The sequence below is a fragment of the Sceloporus occidentalis genome, unplaced genomic scaffold (assembly GCF_023333645.1).
Source record: "Sceloporus occidentalis isolate IW3139 unplaced genomic scaffold, rSceOcc1.0.p SCAF_3, whole genome shotgun sequence".
Lineage (NCBI taxonomy): Eukaryota > Metazoa > Chordata > Lepidosauria > Squamata > Phrynosomatidae > Sceloporus > Sceloporus occidentalis.
Genome location: NW_028316983.1, coordinates 161,769,255 through 161,791,969, shown reverse-complemented (window position 1 = coordinate 161,791,969; position 22,715 = coordinate 161,769,255). Strand labels below are relative to the sequence as shown.

General features: G+C 41.2%; 1 protein-coding gene across 1 annotated transcript in view; it reads left to right on the top strand.

Annotated features, from left to right (window-relative positions):
- The first annotated feature begins 5,999 nt into the window (after window positions 1-5,999).
- The window catches only part of F13A1 (coagulation factor XIII A chain), a 110,136-nt gene continuing 93,420 nt past the window's right edge, over window positions 6,000-22,715 (top strand). Inside the window, exons 1-2 of the mRNA XM_089516681.1 lie at window positions 6,000-6,065; window positions 6,680-6,857. Of these exons, the coding sequence (XP_089372807.1) occupies window positions 6,707-6,857 (151 nt within the window). The 5' untranslated portion in view covers window positions 6,000-6,065; window positions 6,680-6,706. The remainder of the gene's footprint in view (window positions 6,066-6,679; window positions 6,858-22,715) is intronic.

The following is a 22,715-nucleotide window of genomic DNA, read 5'->3' as shown; positions in this document are numbered from 1 at the left end:
TTTTTATGCTAAGGTTGTGTCCCAACATCATTATCCTCCTAGATGTCACATGCTCTCTGCTTTTTGAATATGTGGAGATTGTTCCTCAGACAGTCAAACAGCAGAGAATATTTGAGGAACAATCTCCAAATATTTAATGCCTCTATTTGGCCTGCCATAATGCTTGATTTCAGTGTTTGACACCTGAGAGTTGACTGTTTGATGGTATTAGGAAGCTGATTACATTGGTAAGTAATTATTCACTGGTAAATGACAGTTTCTACCTTCAACCAACAAGTTTTACATTGGTATGCTTGCCATTGGGGGGGGGGGGGGGGGGATAAGGCCACAGGCAATAACAAGACAGCAACAAACATATCAAAATATTATATGAAAAATGATAAACTTTCATCTCTCTTTCAGTTTAGTTCTTTACTGATTATTTCAATAAAACTTTTTTTAAATAACCAAGGAGACTGTTTAAAAGATTGGAACTGGAACTGCTCATTTAAATAATTCTAAATTGTTCATATAATAGAGCATAAACTGTGGCCTGTTACAGACTGCCAAAATAAAGCTGCTTCGGGTCTCTTTGGAGATATGCTATTTAAATGCTGCATGCATCCTAAGAATCCAGAAGCTGCACCAAAGCTGCACTCCAGTGCTTAGGAATGAAGTGTGGCTTTGGCGCGACCTCCGGACTCTTAGGATCCATGCATCATTTAAATAGCATACCTCCAAAGAGACCCGAAGCAGCTTTATTTTGGCAGTCTGTAACAGGCCTAAATTATGCAGGTAATCCAAACCTTCATCTAAAGATCTCATAAATAAATCATGCTCATGGAATGAGATTGGGGTGGGTCTACACGGGCCAGAATACTGCAGGCTGCCTCCCAAGCTGCCTTGACTTCACATTCCAGAGTGATGTGGGGTGGCTGTCTACACAGTATCCCCTTGTGATCCCTGCCACTGCTACGAGTCACTGCCTCTGAGGCCAGAAATGAAGTGACCAATGTTGATCACATTGCTTGGGAGTGTTTTTCTGGCACCACTGATGGGCAGCATAGTAAGACACTGTGTAAATGGCCATCCAGCATCATTCTGGAGAGTTTCAGATTTTCTTGGAAGACCCATAGAAAAAGATAAGGGTTTTTAGAGCACATTCAGGGAGGGTGGTCCAGATTTGCTACTGGAGTGCCCTTCCCATGTGTAGACAGTCCACTGTCAAAAGGGCCTGCACTGTGTGGGTAGGATGACATGAAAGCATGGGGAAATGGCTGCAAATGGCCTGTGTAGACATGCTCAAATCTTACAGATAGTCTGAACTCAAGCTGAATAGGGCTTTCAAGTTCATGACCAGCAATTTAAATGGGTTATGTGTGTGAAAAATCAAGAGATCTGAAGTTTGGGGAGACTTTAACCCCTAGGAACTACAAGTTGGGTCTCTGAGGGCTATACGTACTGCACTCACCCTTACACTCACCCATAGCAACTGAGTCTACTGTTTCCTGATACAAATACCCAACAAGCTACCACTTCCCGAAATCTGCAGTTTGAATTGTGCCTGGATACAGAGAAGTACTCAGCAGAGCTGATGGAGCTGTGGACTTGTATGATCCCTGCAACCAGCCCCAGTTAACACCCTGTCTGTAGCTCTTTGGGCCCATGTATGTTTCTGAACACCCTTCAAGGGCAGCCCCACATAGAGTGCATTACAGTAATCCAAATGGAATGTTACTAAAATATGCTTTAAATTGTACTAACTGCTTTTTATCCTTTTTAAGTGTTTGTTTTTCTTTTAATATTGTGGCCAGATCACTGTGGTCAGATCACACAGTTGGCCACTACAGAAATCTGGGCCCAGGCTGAGTCTAGGAGTACAGCCAAACTGTGAACTTGTGACTTTCAGGGGAGCGTAACCCCATCCAGCACAGTCTTTATCACTATTCCCCATCTGCGTTTTTAAATTTTTATACATTGTATGTATCTACATGTATTTCTATACATTATTTCTGTATACATATATATTGGAATTACTGTACTTTGAACAGAAATACAATATAACTCACCATAATAAGGAATACTGTGTCCCCGTACCTTTTGTGATCGCTCAGTCTCTTGCTCAGGTGCTCAGGGTTGATGTGTAATGGCAAGATCCTTTCTTATGGATCTGTATCTTTAAACTAGATTTGGACTGGGCAGTTTTTCAAAAATGAAGATGTCTTCAAGCAGATTATTGTCCTCTGATAGTTCTTCAAGCACAGAGCTCTCCTTTATGTTTAAACTTAAACATGTGGCTGCTCTAATTTGAACAGATTAAATGTACTTTAGAGATGATTATTATTATTATTATTATTATTATTATTATTACTGTACACTTATTCTCAGGGAATCCAAGCGGATTACAGCAGTAAAATAACATACAATTAAAAGAGAAATGCATTAAAAATTCCAAAATCCCCAACCCTCCCCCTAACATAAAAAACACAACTGAGTCTAAAAAGAGATTAAACAAAAAAATAAAAATAAATAAAAAAAATAAAAAAAAATAATTAATTAAAAACATTAATATATAAATATACTAAAATGAGATAAAAATTTTCATGCGGAATCCGGGTAGGGTAAAAGATAAAAGATGGGGGATGAAGGGAGGTGGGGGGACAGGTCAGCAAGGGTGTTCTAGTCTGGAAAGGATTATACAAGTCTCCTGATCTGACAGCTCAGATCATGGTTCCACGTATTGTTTAGTTCAACATCACAGTCTTGCATCCTGTAAATATCATTTCCACTGACCAGGCCAACTGGTGATAATGGGAGTTGGTCAAGCACATCTGGTCAGAAGTCTCCAAGACCTTTGGCAAAGATTTATCCCAGTTTTGCTGCATGGATACCTTATGTGGAGAAACCAGGGGCTCTGGTGATGCAGTGGTTACATGCTGGTATTGCAGCCACACGGTTGTAAGTTTGATCCCAGGGCTCCAAAGTTGACTCAGCCTTCCATCTTTTTGTAGCTTGGTAAAATGAGTACCCAGCTTGTTGGGGGAAATTGGCTTATATATTATAAACCACTTAGAGAGTGCTAAGGCGGGGTAGAGACACTGCACTGCTGTGGAGCAAAAAAGGAGCGCCCAGAAGGGTTGCCGGGAGTGTGGGTGCTCTGCCCTCCAGGCAACCCTCTCACGTGACTAAGGTGCCACAAAGGCCCATCTGTTCCGGGCCTAAGTTCACTGATAAGTGGTGTAGAAATGTATTTGCTATTGCTGTTGTTAAACCAGCAATCAATATTCAGATTTAGCATGCAAAACATGTACTTTGCCATTGAGCTATTCCCTTTGCCAACTGGAAGGGTTTGTATGCATCCCATTAATTTGACAAGTTCAAAAAGTCTAACAATAATAGGTGCCCAGAATTCTAAACTGTATCTGAAGATCCTGCTAGGTATACCATCTTCACCTGAGGTTTTATTATTAGCAAGTTGCACGATTAAACCTTCCACCTTGCTGATGCTAACAAGGGGCCATGGATCCAATCACGAAAGTTCACAGCTAATACTCTGAGATTCTGAATGAATTACTACCATGTTGAAAATATCGTGGAAATGTTATTCCCAGTGAGTATTTGTTAGACTTGCTGTCAAAGAATTGTTAATGACATGACAGCTCTTAGTAATTAATTTTTGAAACATACCTTTGTTCTTGATATGACAACATAATTCCAGGTTTTTTTTTAAAAAAACTTGCTTTCATAACAATCTTTCATTGCATTTTTCTTCAAATTTCCCCCCAAATTTAACAGAGGTGTTGGAAGTGTCTATTTTAACTTATTTAACCACATGACACTTTCTTTTTTTACATCATTTGATGCAGGAGGCAGTCAAGATAAATAAAATTCTACAATCGTAATCAAAGCATGCAGTGGGATTTGGTGTTCCTTTTGACAACATGCTTTGGGCCCATAAGGACCGAATTCATCTCATTAAGGATCTATTATAAGAATAAGAAAACAGTTTTGTGGTGGAATCAGTGAGCCAAAAAATGAGACATGTAATTGTAACATATCTTTAGAGGAAAGCAGACTGCTAATGACTTCTGCTGTGTTGCTGACCCAATTTATCATTCTGTGTTGAGTAATTCAGGTTTCCCTGCAGCAGAGGTAGAAAAGACATAGTTTCATGTGGACCACAAAGTCATCTTGTGACTCATCCTATCCCCAAAATCATGTGACCAAATTTCAGCAATTCTCCTTTAAAGTATATTTTGGAGCCGGCCATGAAAAACTTTCTACAACATGACCTTCCTCCTTGTTTTATCACAGTTTTTCTGGTTTGCATCTGAATTTTGGTGGCATGATAGACGCAGTATGGTGTGGCCCATGTTGGTCCCAAATGAAGGAACTGGAATTCAGACCCGCTATAGTTGCTGATCCCTGTCCTATAGATTTTGCCATTTTATATAAGGGACACCATTTTACCAGAACATTGTATACCACCAGAAGCCCTGGTGGTAGGAGCTGTGGTGGTGCAGTGGTTAAATGGTTGTACTGCAGCCGCTCACTCAAAACCACAAGGTTGTGAGTTCAAGACCAGCAAAAGGGCTCAAGCTTGACTCAGGCTTGCATCCTTCCGAGATCGCTAAAATGCGTACCCTGGTTGTTGGGGGGAAATTAGCTTACAGTTGTAAACCACTTGGACACTGCTTAGGCAGTATGAAGCGGTATATAAATGAAGCTTGTTTGTTTTGTTTTATATAATGAGACTTGCACATCCATGGATAATGGTATCTATGGGGGGTCCTGAAACAAATTACCAGTAGATATCAAGGACACACTGTAATTAAAATGAATTAAGATGGAAATTTGCAAACAAAAAGAAGAAACTGTATTTTTAAACCAAAGCAATTAGATTTGGAATTTCAGCAATATGATTCTCCAGAGTTAAGTTATCAATTAAGTTATTTGTTAATTAAAGATTTAACTAATTAAAATATATGTTATCCAACTGACTATTTGACCAAAGCCACCTGGATTCTTGCAAAATTATTATCCACTGTTTGGGGGAAAAAAAATCCTTGGAATGGAGGAATTACAAGTTGCAGGTCACAGGGCACCTTGAGTTATAGCAGTCTTTGCACCTAAACAATCTCTCCTCTCCTAGACACAGTATGGAGAAATTCCTCATCTGTTCCAGGTAACTTAATGTTGAAATGCTTAACACTGGGACTTTTTCTGGAATCTGTATGAGAATTAGTAACCTAAAGAAAGAAAGTATGTGAGGTGATAAGATGATGGAAAGGGAAAGGAAGGGTGTTGATGAGGTAGGTGAGGAATGAAGTTTCCAAAAAATTATGCAGTAGTTCCTTCTCTCCAAACCTCAAAACGAAGATGGCATAGGAAGTGAAATCATGGATGTGATTTTTCATTTTCATTCTGATAGGGCTTTTGGTAACTGAAAGCAAAAAAGTCCCATTTTTCATGTAAATGTAATTGAATGAGATTTTTAAGCATATTGATGATTAATTTTCCAGCCTCTCTCCAAACTACCTTGAGGTGATAAAGACATTTATACTGGACTCAGCACCAGCTATTTTGAGCTTTCAATTACGCTGAGATGCTTTTAGTACTTGCAGGTCCATGTTCTGGGATTGTCCTAGGACATATATGATGCATCATCCAACAAGGACATCGAGACTATTTTAATGGCTCACAAAGTCCTCACTCCCACTTTTGTCTGAGCCCAGCTGTGCTATATTTTTTTCTCCCCAGGCACACCTCTGAGGTTTGGTACTCATTTGCCTCTTGGAACAAGAACCAAACATTTTCCCACCAGCTCCCATGAACAGTTTTCTTTGTGTTAAAGCAGGATGAACTAGAAAGGCAGAGTAAAACAAGTCTCCACTGAAGTTTTTGGTGTCTGAGGAAAGAAGCTGTCCTGTTGCAGGCGTGGAAGGGAGGAGGAGGAAAAAGAGGGTGGAGGGTGGGTGGGAAGGAGAGAGACCATATATAGCAATTGCTGAAGCATCTCTTTTGCGAGTTTGCTGTATTTGGGAAACTGAGGAGAAAACAGAGGGAACTGCCTTTATTAGCACAAGGTATCTCTTTTCTTGCAGATTGAATGCTTAATGCTAGTCCAATAATTTGTCCATGTTTTGCACAGTTGCTTGACTGGGAGTTTGAAATGCAAGCTGGAGTGATTTAATATGAGGCATTTTGCAAGCAGGCTGTCATAGGTTTTAGAGGCATTTCCAGAAAGCCTTCTCCACCCCTGTTTTTGACCCAGTCATCCAGGGAGATCTCTTTTGTTAATCAGTTGTTGTATGTGAAATAACAAAATTTTCTTTTTCTAAAAAAATAATGCAGAGATCTGTATGTTGTATATTGTTCAGTTCTTAAAACATGTCGCTCAAGCGTCTCCCCGACCCAAATGTGTTAGCATGCGGTTTGAAAAAAAAGTTTGGAATTGCTTAGTTACTCAGAAGTTTCTTTAGTTTAAAAATTCTTGATCTTCTTTCCAGCTATATTTTGTCATGCAGCCACCATCAGCAGAACCTAGGGAATAAATATTCTGACAGGCTAAGTCTTATGCATTTGGTTTTCCTGTATCTTTTCTATGACTACAAAATAAAATCCTATCTTTGTAGCACAGCAGCTTTAGAACAGTGCTGACTCACCAACATTTCCCCTTCCCCACTTTCTTCCTTTTAAGAGGATATCAGAGAGATAGACAGCAGCAATGACTGAACCAACAGCTGCAGAGAGAGAGAAGAAGAAAGTGGTTCTGAGTGGGCGAAGAGCACTCCCACCTAATGTCTCCAATGAAGAAGAAGAAGAGGTTCCTACCATGGAGACGATTGGTGTGGTGCCAAGGGGATTTAAGCTGGAAGGTATGACGAGTCACATCATTTAACTACGATAAACACACTTGTGAGATCTCCAGGCACCTATCTAGATCAGACATGATGCAAAACTTTGAGGTTTAGAGAATATATATTCCAGACTATTTCTTAAAATATGAACTCAGAATTAAAACACACACACGAACCTGGGTTTAAGAGTCATCTGTGCAGAAGGGATCTAATCTATGTTGAAATCCTGGCCTTTATCCATCATGTCTTAATTTGGTGGTTGTAGGCAATTCCTCTTTTCTCTCTTTGGTTGAACAGAACAAAAGGTGAAGAGGGTATGCCAGTACACATAGAGAATTATAATCTTGCAATCCCACTGGATTCATGTAGATCATTTAGACTTAGAGTCACATTGGGTGCTGGTTATCTGATGCCACGGACTGCATTTTGAGATTTTATTAATGTACATATCAACCTCTGATCAGAAATCTGGAGCAACAGATTTACATGACACTTTACATGATGTTGCATGTGTCTCCCAATATTATAGGGTTGGCTACAGGGTAAAAGGTTGTAATTGCTCACCCAATTTGACTGATAGTAAGGGAACACAAAATAAAGGTCCTCAGTGTAACGTGGATACCCAGAGAATCTCTTCAAACAAAAGTCTTTAAAAAGTTATCCATTCCCTGAATTGCACAAGATAAATGGGTTCATGAAGTAGCCTGGATTTTCAACATAGTTCCCAGTATTATTATTATTATTATTATTATTATTATTATTATTTGTTTTTGTAGAAACCTGAAGTCTGTAGTCTTAGGCTGCATCCGCACTGCAGAAATAATGCAATTTGACACTACTTTAACTGCTATGGCGCAATGCTTTGGGATTCTGGGATTTGTAGTATTGTGGGATATTTATCCTCCTCTGTCAAAGAGCTCTGGTGACACAGCAAACTACAAACCCCAGGATTCCAAACCAAGGAGCCATGGCAGTTAAAACAGTGCACTGTTTCTGCAATACAGACACAACCCTAGTCAGAAGGAGGCAATCGACTCAGGTGGCAGGTGCTTGGTGGTAGCACTGGCAGTTTCTCAGCCATTCCTTCTTAATTCCCCCACCCCAACCCACCATTTCCTTTTGTTGAAAGCAAGGTCTGTTCTACACTGCCACAAGTAGCTCTTTCCCATCAGGCAGAGAAGAGAACACTGTCACATTATTGATGCTGGGTATCACAAACAATACAAAAGTTATAAGGAACTAAACTTATGGTATCATTGCAAAATATAATTTAGTATCATATTTATTAAATTCATGTTTAACTGGTGGTTACTTTTCTTTGGGATATATAGAATTTACTTGACATACCATATCTTAGTGCTTTGTTAGTTTCTCCCTTCTAACTTTTGAGTAACATTAAAGTGTCAGTACAGATGACCTAGGGACAGGGAAATGACCTAGGGACAGACAGTGACCTAGAGTCTGGGAAACCATTTTCTCCTTTGTCTTGAGCAGTGCAGTGTCTTTAGCTGTTAAGCAAGATAGGAGAGGATGGCATACCCTACAAGGGTATTCTTGTAGGTCAAAGGATTTCCCATGCAATGTTCCATCTAGTCTGAAGACCAAACTACAGAGGATGCTATTCATGCTTTTATATTTACACTTTCTTTGATGAAAAAGCAGCTGTCGGTCTCTGATTGTTAAAAAAATCTTCTAAATCAGACCGGAGCTTATGGCTTCTTTTCCTTCAAAATAAAAATGGCCACTTTTAAGCAAGCTTATATAGTCTCCAACATTTCAGAGATGGAAACCAGGACATGTGTGGTTCAAAATGGCAGAAGTTGTTAGTGAGGAAGAGCACACAAGCCAAGAGATGCTGTAGCAGTTTGCTTTAGCCTGAGCCTACTGAGAAAGGCAAGATTCTTTTCCCACCGCTCTTCTCACCCTTTCTCAGTTAATGAGGTGCAAGCTACTTTGGCACATTGAACTCTGTTTGCAGCAGTTCAAGGAAGTTGGGGAGAAAGGTGGAAAGTAGTTAAAATAGGGGTATTTTAAAAGGAGCTAAAAACAAGGGAAGGCCAAAGCTTAATGTGGACTGTACCTGCCAAACTGGGACAGGTGGAAGGTATGAATTTATTATTAAAATGCACCACTTGTTTGATCCTAGGAAGCTGCAGCAAGGTGGAGTATGCAGGAGGTGTTCCCAAGTGTGCAGGGATAAATGCTCCATGAAGTATGGTTTTTGTTTTGTTTTGCTTCTTCCTGGATGGCTCTAACATGAAAGAGCTTATTACATTAACAAATAAGCTGGCTTGCTTCTTTCCGGCTTGAATTCAGATCTAGGATGCCCCCGAATGTTATCATATCTAAATCGCCACTGATCTAGCCAAGATGCCACTGCCTGGATGCATCCCTGGTCAAAGTCTCTCTCAGCTGGCCAGTTTTTGAAGTTGGAAGCTCCCGACTGAAAAAGTGCTGGCTGAGCGAAGCTTTGGCCCGGGATGCATCTGGGTGGCAGCATCTAGGCTAGATCAGCTGCAATTTAGATATGATAACATTCGGGAGCATCCCGCATCCTGAATTCAAGCTGGAAGAGGTAAGCCAGCTTATTTGTTAATGAGATAAGCTTAGAAATCAAATGAGGCAACAGTTTCAGGTGGCAAATGCTAGGAACAGCAATAGCAGTGGCCCAGCCATTCATTCTCTGGCCATTCTATTTGATAGAGCTGTTTTGCACTCCCTAAATATGTTTTTAACACATCAGTTGAACTGAGGTGTTGAACTGATAGGTTAATTCGCTTCTTCCTGTGGCAGGACTGTGTGTGTGTGTGTGTGTGTGTGTGTGTGTGTGCGCGCGCGTGCGCATGACACCTGGCTCATTGCTTTGAGCAACAAAGTGTCTTGGCTTGGCTCTGACTTTCACTCTTCCTCAGCAGAAAATTACTCACTGATGGAATAGGCCATGACACACATGGGATGTTCCCATGCTCTTTTGGATCTAGGTCTAAGCATGTCCAGCTGAAACAATCACATAGTCTTCCACTGCTTATGGCTACATTTCCTTCTCTTTGTACCATGGGTGTTGCTATAGGTTGTGGGAATGATGGCCTCACCCTCCAGTAAGAATTCTTCATCCAATTAAAATTTCTTCCAGTCCTCAAATTTCTAGCATTGCAGAGACTGAGACATTGAAAATTGTTCACACCTAGAAATCTTATGTTTGCTGTGTTTACATTCCCTTAGTAACTTGCTTATCCCCCTTTTTTGGACACCTAACCTGTATTTCTAAAAGTCAACCAAAGTTAACACAATGCTAGAAATCTGGAGACTGAACAAACATTTGAGAAGGGCTAGAATTCTTATTTGGGGGACAGTGCACTCGTATCCTCCCCTCCCAGCTACATCCCTGTCTTCCTGGGTCCCACGGCAGGAGAAAGGCAGGGTCTAAATTCATCCACAAGTCAATCATTGTATTATTCTCCATTTGTCATATTTCATATTGTAAGTCATCAGGGATGCTTACAATCTATGACAATCTATGATGGTATTGTAATAAGAATAAGAATAATGTATGTTGAATCTTCGTCCCATTACAGACGGGCATATAGTACGCGCAGAGCGCGTACTAGAGTTAGGAAGGGGCGTGACTTCTTCATGCCCCAACCCTCTGCACATAGGAAATGGTGGTGCCCTATATAGACAGGGGCCACCATGTTGACGTATCGGACGTATAGCGTCCGCACGTTGCACCCTGGATGTGACGCCGCGAGTGTGTGAGTAGTGCCTCGCGGCGTCCCATCCGGGGTGCAAGAAGAAGCGCTATTTTGGCGCTTCTTCTCCACTGCGTCTGGGAACCGCGCGGTTTGGCTGCTGCAGTTCCTGGACGCAGCAACCGGCAGCAGCACGAGGCCGCCTGTTTTGGGCAGTCTGTAACTTGCCTTCCTTAACCAAAATGCTTGGGACCAGAAATGTTTTGGATTTTGATTTTTTTTGGGGGGGTGGGTGGGGGGATATTGGAATATTTGCATATACATAATGAACTATCTTGGAGATAGGACAAAGTCTAAACACGAAATTCATTTTTTTTGTTTATACCATATATATATTGAAAGTAATTTTGAAATTACATGAAACAAAGTTTGTATTCATAGAACCATCAGAAGGCAAAGGTGTTACTATCTCAGCTACCCATTTGGACAATTTTGGATTCTGGAATATTCCAGACTTTTGAATTTCAGATAAGGGAGACTCAATTTGTACTAATAATACAAACAAATTGATTCTGACAATTGTTACTTAAACTTTGTAGCTGTCAAGAGATGTACAAAAATATCTTCTATTATTATTTTACAGATGGCAGTAATCCAATATCTTAATTATTAGCATTATTAGCACCAACCAATATTCACGATAAATCAAACCAGTTTTTAAAAAACTACTACTTTGGGGAGGGGGGGCTACGAAGAAAGAAATCAATGAAACACTTTAACTCTGTGCTAGTATCCAAAAGGGCAACCCTGTTAGTATATTATGTGAGTTTCTGAATACAGTCTTCCCTCCAAATTCACGGGCGATCCATTCTGGACCCCCCCCCCTCATAAATTTGGATATTCACATATATTGAAGCCCCATAGGCTTGAATGGACGTACGTTCCCACCACAGGCACAGGCACCATTAACTTTAATGGAGGTTGCCCTTCCCTGAATAATCAAAACTGCGGATCTCAAGTCCATGAAAACAGAGGGGAGACTGTACATACAAATCTTAGCCAATCTGTTGCAAGGAAAAAGAAACTGATGATTCTGAGGAGGACGTGAGTATGAGCATGAATGCTTAGTCCTGATCGTATGATGTACTGGAAAATATGAGCATGTCAATGGTGGGGGGCAGAACTGTCAGTGGCCCCCAATGTACAAAGTGTACAGTACATGGAATATCTGTAGGTGTGACTGACAAGGTTTGCAAGATAAAGTCCTTGCACATACAGTTGCTCTGCCCGGATCTAGGTGTGGAGAGCTGGCAGAGATGGACCTTTCTAGCAACAACTAATATGAAGAGAGCTGGTGCCAGTCAAAGAGAAGGCTGGAGAAGATAAATAGGGCTGTTGCTGAGAGGGAGAGTTTGATAGGGTTTTGGTTCAAACAGTGAAGGTCTGGTTTTGTGAGAATCCAGAAGTGAGGGACTGTGAGGACTAAAAAGTTCAGAAGGAAAGGACTGAGCTTTAAGACCAAGCTCAGAGTGAGGGAGTTTTGGGGATAGAGAGCCTGAGGGCTAATATAGAAATAAGGTTGGAAAGACCACAGCACATAAAGATAGCGTGAGGGTCCTAAAAGAGAATACTTGTTGTTTATAAAGTTGAAACAAAGTTGAAACAAAGTGTAACATGAACAAGTGAACATAATCTTATAACAAATGCAACACTGACAACCAACATTTAAATAAAATTTTATTGTTCTTTTATTCAAGCTTGTGTAAACCTGGAATTATTTTCCACACGACTAACAAAGTAAACCCATAGATTATAAATAAAAGTAGTCTGAAAGTTTACATATTGGGACAGCTGTGGGTGTACAATATCCTCTAGGGCTGCCCACTGAGGTAAAAGAGGTTTAGTGAAGAAGAGGTTTGTCACACTAGGGTAGGGAGCCTTCAGCCTGTAGTGGTTCCTTGATTAGGATGCAAGCTGTTTCTGTTATACCTGTTGTAGATGAGAGGCCATTTAAAGCCAGGGAGTAGTTGCATGGAACTGAGATTTGCTTTGCAACTCAGGAAACTGTTGTACTGAGGCTTATTCCTGTGTTGGCATGCACACACTTGAGGATTGCTTGGTATATTTGGTGGGTAAAAGTCTAAATGGGTAAGAATTCCATCTGGCCTAACTCATGGCTTGAATGCATACATTCCTCTTAGACTCTTCTCATGTTTTAATTTGGCTCAATAATATTTCCCAACCCAATTTAAACTTTTGGCAGAACACAGAGAAGACTGAATGTGTGGCTGGTAGGTACAATGGCACTTCCCCAGCCATGCCTTCATATTAGAAATAGCATTTAGCAATAGCATTTACATTTCTATACTGCTTAATGGTGAACTCATCACCATTGTGCCCAGCTACTCTTGTGCCATGATCTGGCATTGGGAATGGGGCAGCATTGTTGTTCTGGCTCAGGAAGAAAAACCACAGGACTTTCCTGACAGTTCACCTGTTCAAACTCATTACTGACTGCTGCAGCTGAATGTGTAGGTGCCTATCACAGGTGGGCTCAGAGCTGAAACAAAGGAGCTTATCACATGAGCCCCCATTCTTGCCACAACTGCATTAATGAAAGGAAACACATGCATATTGGCTTGGGAGCAGTCCCTAATGCAGTCTATCAGACAAGGAGTTCAGCTGAGTAACATGCATGAGCAGGAAGTTGCACAGCAAAGTCACCAGCCCTGTTAGGAAATGATTTCTACCCAAAAGAGCCCAATGCCCAGCATGGACGGATGTAGTCTGAGCATTCTTTACAAAGCCTGAGCATTTTTTATTTCCATGAAGATGTTACAGGACACATTACTGACAGCACACTGAACAGAAGGTTCCTAATTCTTACCCCAACAATTCTAAAAAGACATTCATGGCATATTTGAACCAGGAATTGTTAGTGGGAGGCCATATCCTCCATCTGGAGAAAGTAAGAGCTACAGAAGGTGTCATTTGAGATTTGCATTACCACACTCATCACTTCACTATGAGTTCTTATTTCTGTAGAAACCCCACTTTAAAAAAGAAGAAAATGCCTTGATTTCACTGGAATATTATCATATACTTTTCTTGGCTCCCATTTGTTTATTAGTGAACCTGTGCCCATATGAACCCATCATCTGTTTTATTTGTTTTTATTTATTGATTACTCTACCATATTCAGTTCAACCTCACAACAGCTGATGAGGCAGATCATAGTTATTCCCATTTCACAGGTTTAAAACTGATGTTTACAGTGACCTGCCCGAAAGCAAGCATGTGTTTATATCTGAGCTTGGGCTTTGTCACACCCAAATGTAAGGGCCAAACTAGAAATGACACCTTGCATTTCATATTCAAGTATTGTTGTTGTTTTTTAAATGCCACTCAAATAACATTAGATATTGTGTGTTTGCAATTATCAGGATCACACAAAACATAGAGGGAACATTTTACAGTGTGCTTCTGAGGAAAATTTCTCTTCTCAGGGTGTATCTGCTGGGGAGGGGGAGATGCGATGCCATTGCCCTAACAGATAAGAAATCTGGCTCCTAAATTAAATGTTCCTTCAGTCCCCAAAGTTCCAGTATTTTGAGCATTTAGATACAGTTTAGGCATTCAAAGCAGGCAAAGTTACCAAGGAAATTGCAAAGACAGCAAATATAAGTGTTCTAGCTGTGAGTGATTTTGAGTGTCTCTGCTATGCTAGAAATTTGGGGACTGAAGGAAAATTTAATTGGGGTGGAATTCTTATTTGGAAGAGTGATGCCCTGTTTTCCTTTTCCCTGCCATAGCTACACCCCAGTGCTCTTTTGCTGTATCCTAATTGTGCTTGGAGAACTCTCCCATTGGTGTCAATACATTGCAAACAGCACAGATTTAGTCAAATCAGAAGAGGCCATTCCTGAGTCATCTAGAATGATTTCACAGTTTCAGTGTATTGAAAGGAGCCTATGCAACTATTTCCCAAAAGCACAGGATGATGATCTCTACTCATCTGCCATTCTCTTCCCTGAACTATCCCTTCAATGTTCTTTAAGGGACTAGGCAGTCTCTCCTCAAACTGTCACTGTCCAGATGTGGCATATTCATCCCCAGTTGAATATCAGTGGGGAAGGTGGGAGAATGCTGGATCTGGAGGGTGCCAGGATGTGGAAAGGCTGATTTGAGGCAATGACCTTAATCATTATCCCACTTTCTCCAGTTCTATGTATGTTTAAACCATTTAAATAGTGCATCTCTCATACTTTGGAATTTTGCATATTTTTTGGCCACTGATGGAACTGAGGATGCAGTTTGTGGGGCTGGGGAGACAATTGCTGCATGCACTGCCATCATCCTGATAGAAAACCCCGTAGGGATTTCCTGACATAAATTATCAACAGTGTTGCCAGGGTTGTTGTGTAAATTGGTTGCTGGCATGTATACAAGGGAATGAGGTAAGCAGATGGTCCCGGCGGGAAGAACCAGTGGGGGCGGGATGTCGATGAGAATCTGCTGCCATGGAGATGGGGAATATCATGGAGAGTTGGATCATTTGGGATGCTGAGCTGGATGCACTCCTGATTTGTTCAGTGACCTTTTTCTAGGAAGGAGTTAACACGGCAACATCAGGCAGCTCACAGACTCCCCTGGTCACATGCTCAATTTTTCCTTCCCCTCCTCTCCCCTTTAAAAAAAATAGATGTTGTGAATTATTACACAGCAATGAAAATGAAATAGATGCATTGCTAGAATTTGCTACAACTTGCTGGTACTCTTTAGGGCAGATCTAGATGTTGTTGGTGGACCCATCCACCTCGTCCTCCTTTTCCTCCTTTATTTATACCCAGGATGGGCAACTGTGGAAGACTAGGGGTTGCATTAGCCACCTCCCAGAAAACCTTGGAAGGTCACACCCCCACTGTACCTGTTCCAACAAAACAAAAATCAAATTCTTTGCCCCCCAATGTATACAAACTTCCTTTAGAGGACACTTTCAACATGTTTCGGGGCCTTCCTGCCCCCCGGAAGCATTTTGAAGGGATTTTTTTTAGTGGGGGGGAAGATTTTGAATTTTTTTTTGCAAACATTTGTTTTGACCTCTGGTGGAATCCCAGATGATGATGATCATGATGATAATGATAATGGTAACGATTATGATGATTCACCTCTCCCTATGGATCAAGGCAGGGAACAACAACAATTAACAAACAACATAAATTAAAACACTTGTTAAAACAAACATCAATTTAAATGGACAAATAAACTGTACACATATTATAACAATCCACGTCTAAAATTCAACATTTACATTTCAAAGTTTAAAAATGATCAGGATATATCTGCCAGAAGAGATTGGTTTTTAATGCTGTTTTAAATTCAGACAGTATATTCAGCTGTCGAGTGGGGTCAAAATGTGTAGAAATTTCCTCAACTCCCTACAGAAATAATTCTGGGACATTTTGGAACATTTTTAACCACTGGGGGCCTTGGGTGGTTGCATGGAATTTGCAGGCTGCACCGCATTGCTCATGCCTGATTTGTATCCTATCTTTTCTGCAGACTTGCAGCTGTAACCAAAGATATGGATAGGGATGCAGTCAAAACTGGCAATCCAATAAGGAATACACATTCTACCAAGACAGCAATAAAAAAGGAGTTGACAGACTGAGTTAGACAACAAATTGTTTAAAACATCAGGGATTTGGTAAAACCAAATGCCTGATGAAGGAGAGAAACTTCAAGAGCCAGCAGAAGGGTACCAAAAATAGGGCAAGGCAACCCTCCCCCCTAAAGGAATCTGCAGTCTAGGCACACATGCAGAGGGGGGAAAGGGCAAGGATTTCTAGCAAATAGTAATGGAAATGGCTTGAATACAATTGCTGGTTTCCAATTAGAGGAAATCAATGGAATCAACAGCATTTACATTAAGTCTTGAGCTACCTCAGAGGGCATTCTGCATTGCAGTTATGGATTTGTAACCTAGAGATACAGATTCATACCTGTTCCATTTTCACCTATGGTACATAGTCAGGAAAGGGCCAGCATGGTATAGTGGACTATGACTCTGAATACCAGAATTCAAATCCCCACTCGAGCATAAAGACCTGAGTCTTTATGAGCAAGTCACACTCTCTCAGCCTCAGAGGATGGCCGTAAGTCAGAAATGATGTGGAGGCACACAAATCATGGCACTATTGTGACAATCATAAATACCTTCCACAACTCACCTTAAACCTGAGGGAGTCACTCTGTGTGATGGAGGTCTGTGAGGGGGAGTGGGGCACTTCAGAATGACATGACTAGCACTTGCCATCCTTGAGCTGCAACACAATAAGTGCATGCTTCTGCTCTTTGCAGTGCAGCTTGGGGGCAGGAGGTCTCAATGGACCACATCTCAGGTGTGGAAGGAGGCTAGCCCCCCACTTGCCTGTGCTTCTGATTTCTGTTGCATGGAGTGGCTCCCTTGAGTTTAAGTTAGATTCCAGAGGCTGATTCCTTGATGTATTTGTACCTACTTTTATGCAGTTATGAATGCAATGTATGATCTCAGCCCACAATCCTACTGATCTAATGGCTCTACCATTGTTGAGACTAGCAGTTGGATTTAGGCCCAAGTTTGGGCATGCATGATGCGGTGGCTCAGAGGTTGAGATGTTGACTCTTGATGACCACAAGGTTGGCAAATCACCCGTTCAAAACCCAAATGCCAATTGATGGAGTGAGCTCCCATTACTAGCCCCAGCGTCTTCTGCCAACCTACCAGTTTGAAAGCATGTAAAAGTGCATGGAGATAAATAGGTACCACTTCAGAAGGTAACAGCATCCGTACAGTTATGGTGGCCACATGACTATGGGATTGTCTTTGACAACGCTGGCTCTCTTGGCTTAGTAATGGAGATGAGCACTGCCCCTACATGACTATGCAATTTTGTAAAAGGAAAGCTTTACCTATACCTTTTAACCTTGGACATTCTTCCTCAGATTCATAAACCATGGTTTACAAAGCTGTGGGTGAATGTGGTGGTGCCTGCATGCAGGGTTATCCCTAACCTTACTAGGTAGAATGGGGCATATGACTTTGGTGGCATACACTGGGAGCTGCCAGCATGGAAGACAGAGCTGTGTGCCATGCTTCTCCTTCTGTATCCTCTAAGCTAGCCTGCTTCCTCCATGTATGATAAAGGATGTCCCACCAAGATCTGTGTTGCATAAACCCAGCTGCCTAGTTAGCTTTTGTGTCAGGACTGGGAGAGGATGTTATCTTCTATGCCTCAGTCAGTGTCTTGGGTTGGCCCTGATTGTATAACCATTCCCTTCTCCCTGGTGTACTAGCTTTTGGTCTAGAGTTTCTGGCTTTCATTAAGTGAGAGTTCCACATTACATCTGAACTAGGATGTGTGGGCTTGCTTAATGTCAGTAACAAGCTAATTATCTTGGTTTGTTAACTCACATTAAGCCAGAGTGAATTTTCTGGTTCATCCCCAATCCCGCATCTGGGCTTATTCACAAAAAGCCCCTCCAACTCTCCAAGTGGCACCTGCACTCCTGTGCAAGGAGTGACTGAATGATGTGTTTCTCATCTTTCTCTCACCTTTACATTGACTTATGGATAAGTCAACCAGGATTTTGTGAGTCGATTTTTGACTAAGATTTCTTGACTTATACACAAATATATATGGTATTTTATTTTAAGCATTTGTGGCTAACCTTTCAGCCAAGTTCCCATGGCAGTTTACATAAGAGGAAAATAAAAACAAGTTTTAAAATGTTCATATGGGCTAGAGGGAGCAGCAAAAGTAACAACAATACAAAAACCAGCACAGAATCATTTGTGGTTTTAAAAAACTGATTTGCAATGTAATCATATACAGGTATGTTTATTAAGTCCCACTGAGTTCATTTGGGCTCATTCCTGGGCAAGCAGGTACAGAAAGTGTCTAAATGCTCTTAAAAGACATGGAAAAATTGTAAATGTCTTTGCCTCCTGCCAAAAAGAAATCAAGGAATGTGCCAGGAAGAGCTTGGGAGTAACTAGCTACAAGTAAACAGGTCACTTGTACAAAACTTCTTTCCTTAGTAACAAACTTGTAAATGCATTATGTTATAATTGTAAGGGATAACAGATTCTTATAGTCCTTTTACAATGTAACCCTAACACTATTTTTTTCTTTGGTTACTCACTTGGTGGAGGGGGGAAAATATAACATGGTTCAAGTAGCTGGCTTGTGCTATGTCTTCAACTGCTGTTTCATGTACTATTGTGGATGAAGATGCAATGATGAGATGGAAAGGAAGAGGGTGTGTTTTGTTTGGAGCATTTATATTTATTTAAAGTACTAAAGAAATAGCTATTTAATTAATTTCAAGAATCAAGAAAAATAAGACCTCGTCTTCTGCCTTTGTCCCCAGAGTTCAGTAAATAAGTCTTCTGTGTTGGAAACAGTAAAACTTTAGTTCAGAAACACATATATGTTCGCAGGAAGACATCTGCAGACAGAAGTGTCATCATCCACCAACACTGGCATAAAATTACGCAATGACCCACTCCAAAATTTCATGGGCTTCATCTTAATTCATTTACTAATTAAAACATATCACCCTTTTTTCCATGCCCCCCTTCCTTCACCCAGCCCAGTCCACACTACTGGCCTCCACACATCTGCACATTCCTGTGTCAGGCCACAGCATTCCTTTGAGCCAACACCAATTATGTCTATTACTACTATACCTCCCATCACTCTCATCATTTCCCAATAAATCTATATAATGTTTTATATTTAAAACATTAAACATGATATATATTATAACTACAGCAACAGTCTTGTGACAGAATGTGCCAGATCCTGGCAGTCTGCCATCATGTTAATAAGTTACAATGGCATAATTTGGACATACACCATCATAACTCACTTTTTTTTGGCCATTGTATGCTTCAGAATTCTGGTCTGCCCTACTCAATAACCAAACGCCAATCCCCAAACCCATCTTGTAAGCCATGCAGCCTGCTCCCCTATAATCATTTCCATGTTTTTTGAAATTGAGGGGATGAGTGGGGATGCTTCCAGCTAGTTTCTTTTAAATGGACGTGATGCATCCCAAGGATTCTGGGAAATCACTGGTGGTGCTTCTCAGAGTGAGTCCAGCTGTAGGATAACAGCTGCACACCTTACCACTGGTTCCTTGCTCTCTGAGAGTCTTGAAATGGCTTTATTTAGGGGGGCAGGTTAATGTGGATATGGAACTATGGACATATACAGGATCTTGGCCCACATGTCTTCAGCTTGCTTGAAGTGTTTGCTTAAGATGCTCTTGAGGAAGAGGTGAGGCAGAAAGGGCCCTTCATGGCTGTAAAGCAGAAAAAAAATGCAATAAAATGTTTTTCTTCATTGGCAGCAACAAAGCACCCTTTTTTGAGAACTGGGTCTGTATCTGTCCAGTGTTGGCAGAATACAGTGAGTCTCTTAAGAAGTTCTTATACTACCACACCTGGAGATAAACGTAGGTGTAGGAGCCAAATTCTTGTGGCAATAAAAGCCAAATTCAGATGGCTTTGCCTTATGTTGGAGTTGAAAACCCTCAGAAAAGCAGATCTCAGTCAATAAGAGATTCACTGAGAGCAAAGTCCAAAGCAAATCCCACTGTTGAGCTGCCTGGCATGTCTGCCGCTATCACCAATAACTTCTTCTGAGGTTAGAATGAGGCACCCAGCTATATGATTGAGGCCGGGCACCTCATTCTGACCTCAGAGTGAAGTGACCACAAATGTGGCCAGATGTATCAGGTGGTCAGTGGGATGCATATATGTTACCAGCCACCCAGTATTAGAATTGAAGGCCTTTGCGATGGGGGATGGTTGAGGCAGTCCTAGGTCAGGATACTCGGGTTGCCCATAGCCAGTGCAGACAGGACCCTGGAGACCATGTTTGCCAGTGTTTTGAACACATCCATAGTGCTGCTGCCCCACTATTTTGATGAATGAATGAGGAATCATGGGATGAAAAAACACACATTTCTAAGAAGGAGATTATCACACCAAGGCCAATTCAGCAATAATTGTGGTAATGAAAACTAATGCAACAGTAGTGCTATAGCGCTCAATATTTTAGCACAGTCACGCAATTACACCATTATTGTGACATTACCATATAATTTTGCACTCGCGTTTCTTATGCATCCATGAATGAATCATTAGTATATTGGAATTGATCGTGTTGCACATGTGCTGTTTTGGCGCTACGGCAATAAGGTGTATGTCTTGAAATCATATTTCTATCCCACACAGAGTAAAGGACAATAAAATAAAATTTATGATTTCACCACATTGTTTTAATCCAGTATAAACAAAATTATGCTTCATACCTCAAAAGAAGACTGAAATCAACTGCAAAACTGATCCTGGCAAAGAGTACAGATAGCCTCCACTGCAATGCATTCTGGATAACCCTTGTTGCTTCCACAGTAACGCAAATGACGTGTGATGAACTTTCGCATTCTCACAATTCATTCATGCTATTGAGAAGCCATTCATGGGACTTCCCCATGAATGGTTTCTTCCAGAAGCATACTAGGTTCTTCACAGGACAAGTCCTGGATGAGCACAGCAGTGTCTGAAAATCTTCTGCTTTACAGTTATGCCAGGATTATGTCTTTTACTCCTGACTTTTTTCCCTGTGTGATAATCTCCGAAGTGACTACATTCAGAACAAATTTAAGTTATTGCTTTTACAAAGCAATAGTGGGGACCAGAGGAAGGGTTACCTTTGCCATGAGATGCTTGTGTGTGTCATGTGAATAGGAACATTAAATGTGGGAACACAAGTATACTATCAGGATCAGTCGCTGTAATTTTCACTGTCTTTGGAATTCTCCATTATCACCCTGGTGTGATAATCTCCTTCTTTGGAATGTGTGTTTTGCTGCCCTGTGATTTCTCATTCATTTTGTTCCTTTTCCATAAGGCCAATGCTCTGGCCTCATTAGTAAAATCTTTCCTGTATGACTCTTTTTTTTACCATCTTTTCCTGATGAAGAAGCCAATGGGCTTCAAAAACTAGTGTGGTGCATTTTGTTTATTTGGATTGTCCTAGCAGAGATAGCAACACAAAGGATATTTGTTCTATGGGCATATCCCTGCATTTTTATGAAAGCAAAAGATCTTCTCTCTCTCTCTCTCTCTCTCTCTCTCTCTCTCTCTCTCTCTATATATATATATATATATATATATGCATTTATAGTGTGTTTTTGTACCACATGCTAGCATAGTACCATTTTGGGGTTTGGGGGACTTTAAACATGGGGGAAAAGTGGGCCATGGACTGAGCAGGGGAGAAGCCCTCATTCTGCTACTGTGAGTTGAGTGCCTCCCCTGCTTCTACCATGTGTCACTGGTAATGGTAACTAATTATTTTTGGTAGGGCTAGAGGTGATAATGAAGGCCCAATACAAATGGGTGCCTTGTGGCACCCTCGGGCCAAAACTAGGGCTCAGGAGCATGTAGCAACCACATGCTCCTGAGCCCTAGTTCGTGTGGACAGTGCCATTGTTACACAGGGCCGTCCACACAGCGCATGTATCGATGACATCATGTGAGCGCCACATCCAAACAGTGCGGCATGTCTGTGATGTCACCGTGATGCCCCAGGGCAGAAATCACGTTTTGGCAGCATTACGGCAAGGAGCTCCATTTTGGAGCTACTTTTTCCTGCAGATCATTGCCGCAGCCATGCGGTTGGTGCAGCAACAATCCGGAGAATAAAGGGACAGCCTCTGACCGTCCCTTTCTTCTCATCTGTACTGGGCTGAAAACTACTTTTAAAAACTATCTAAGCTCTGGTGCGAGGTGGGCTTTTCTGGGGGGAGGGTTTCTTAATGTAGATGCCCCCACTGAAAATGTCTTGTCCCCAATGACCACTTGAGGCTTAGAGAAAGCCAGTATGAAAGAAAATATTGTGATGTGGGACTCTATTCCCCCATTAGGCTTTGGCTTGACATAGCTGTATATACTGAGTATACAGAGTTGCACATATTTTCTTCCTTGTGTTTAAATTTGTTTCAAGAATGTTGGCATCTTGTTCTTGTTGAGTGCCTTCAAGTTGTTTCTCACTTAGAATGACTCCAAAGTGAAGTTTCTTCAGAGGGGATTTGCCATTCCAATCTTCTGATGCTGTGAAAGTGTGACCTGCTC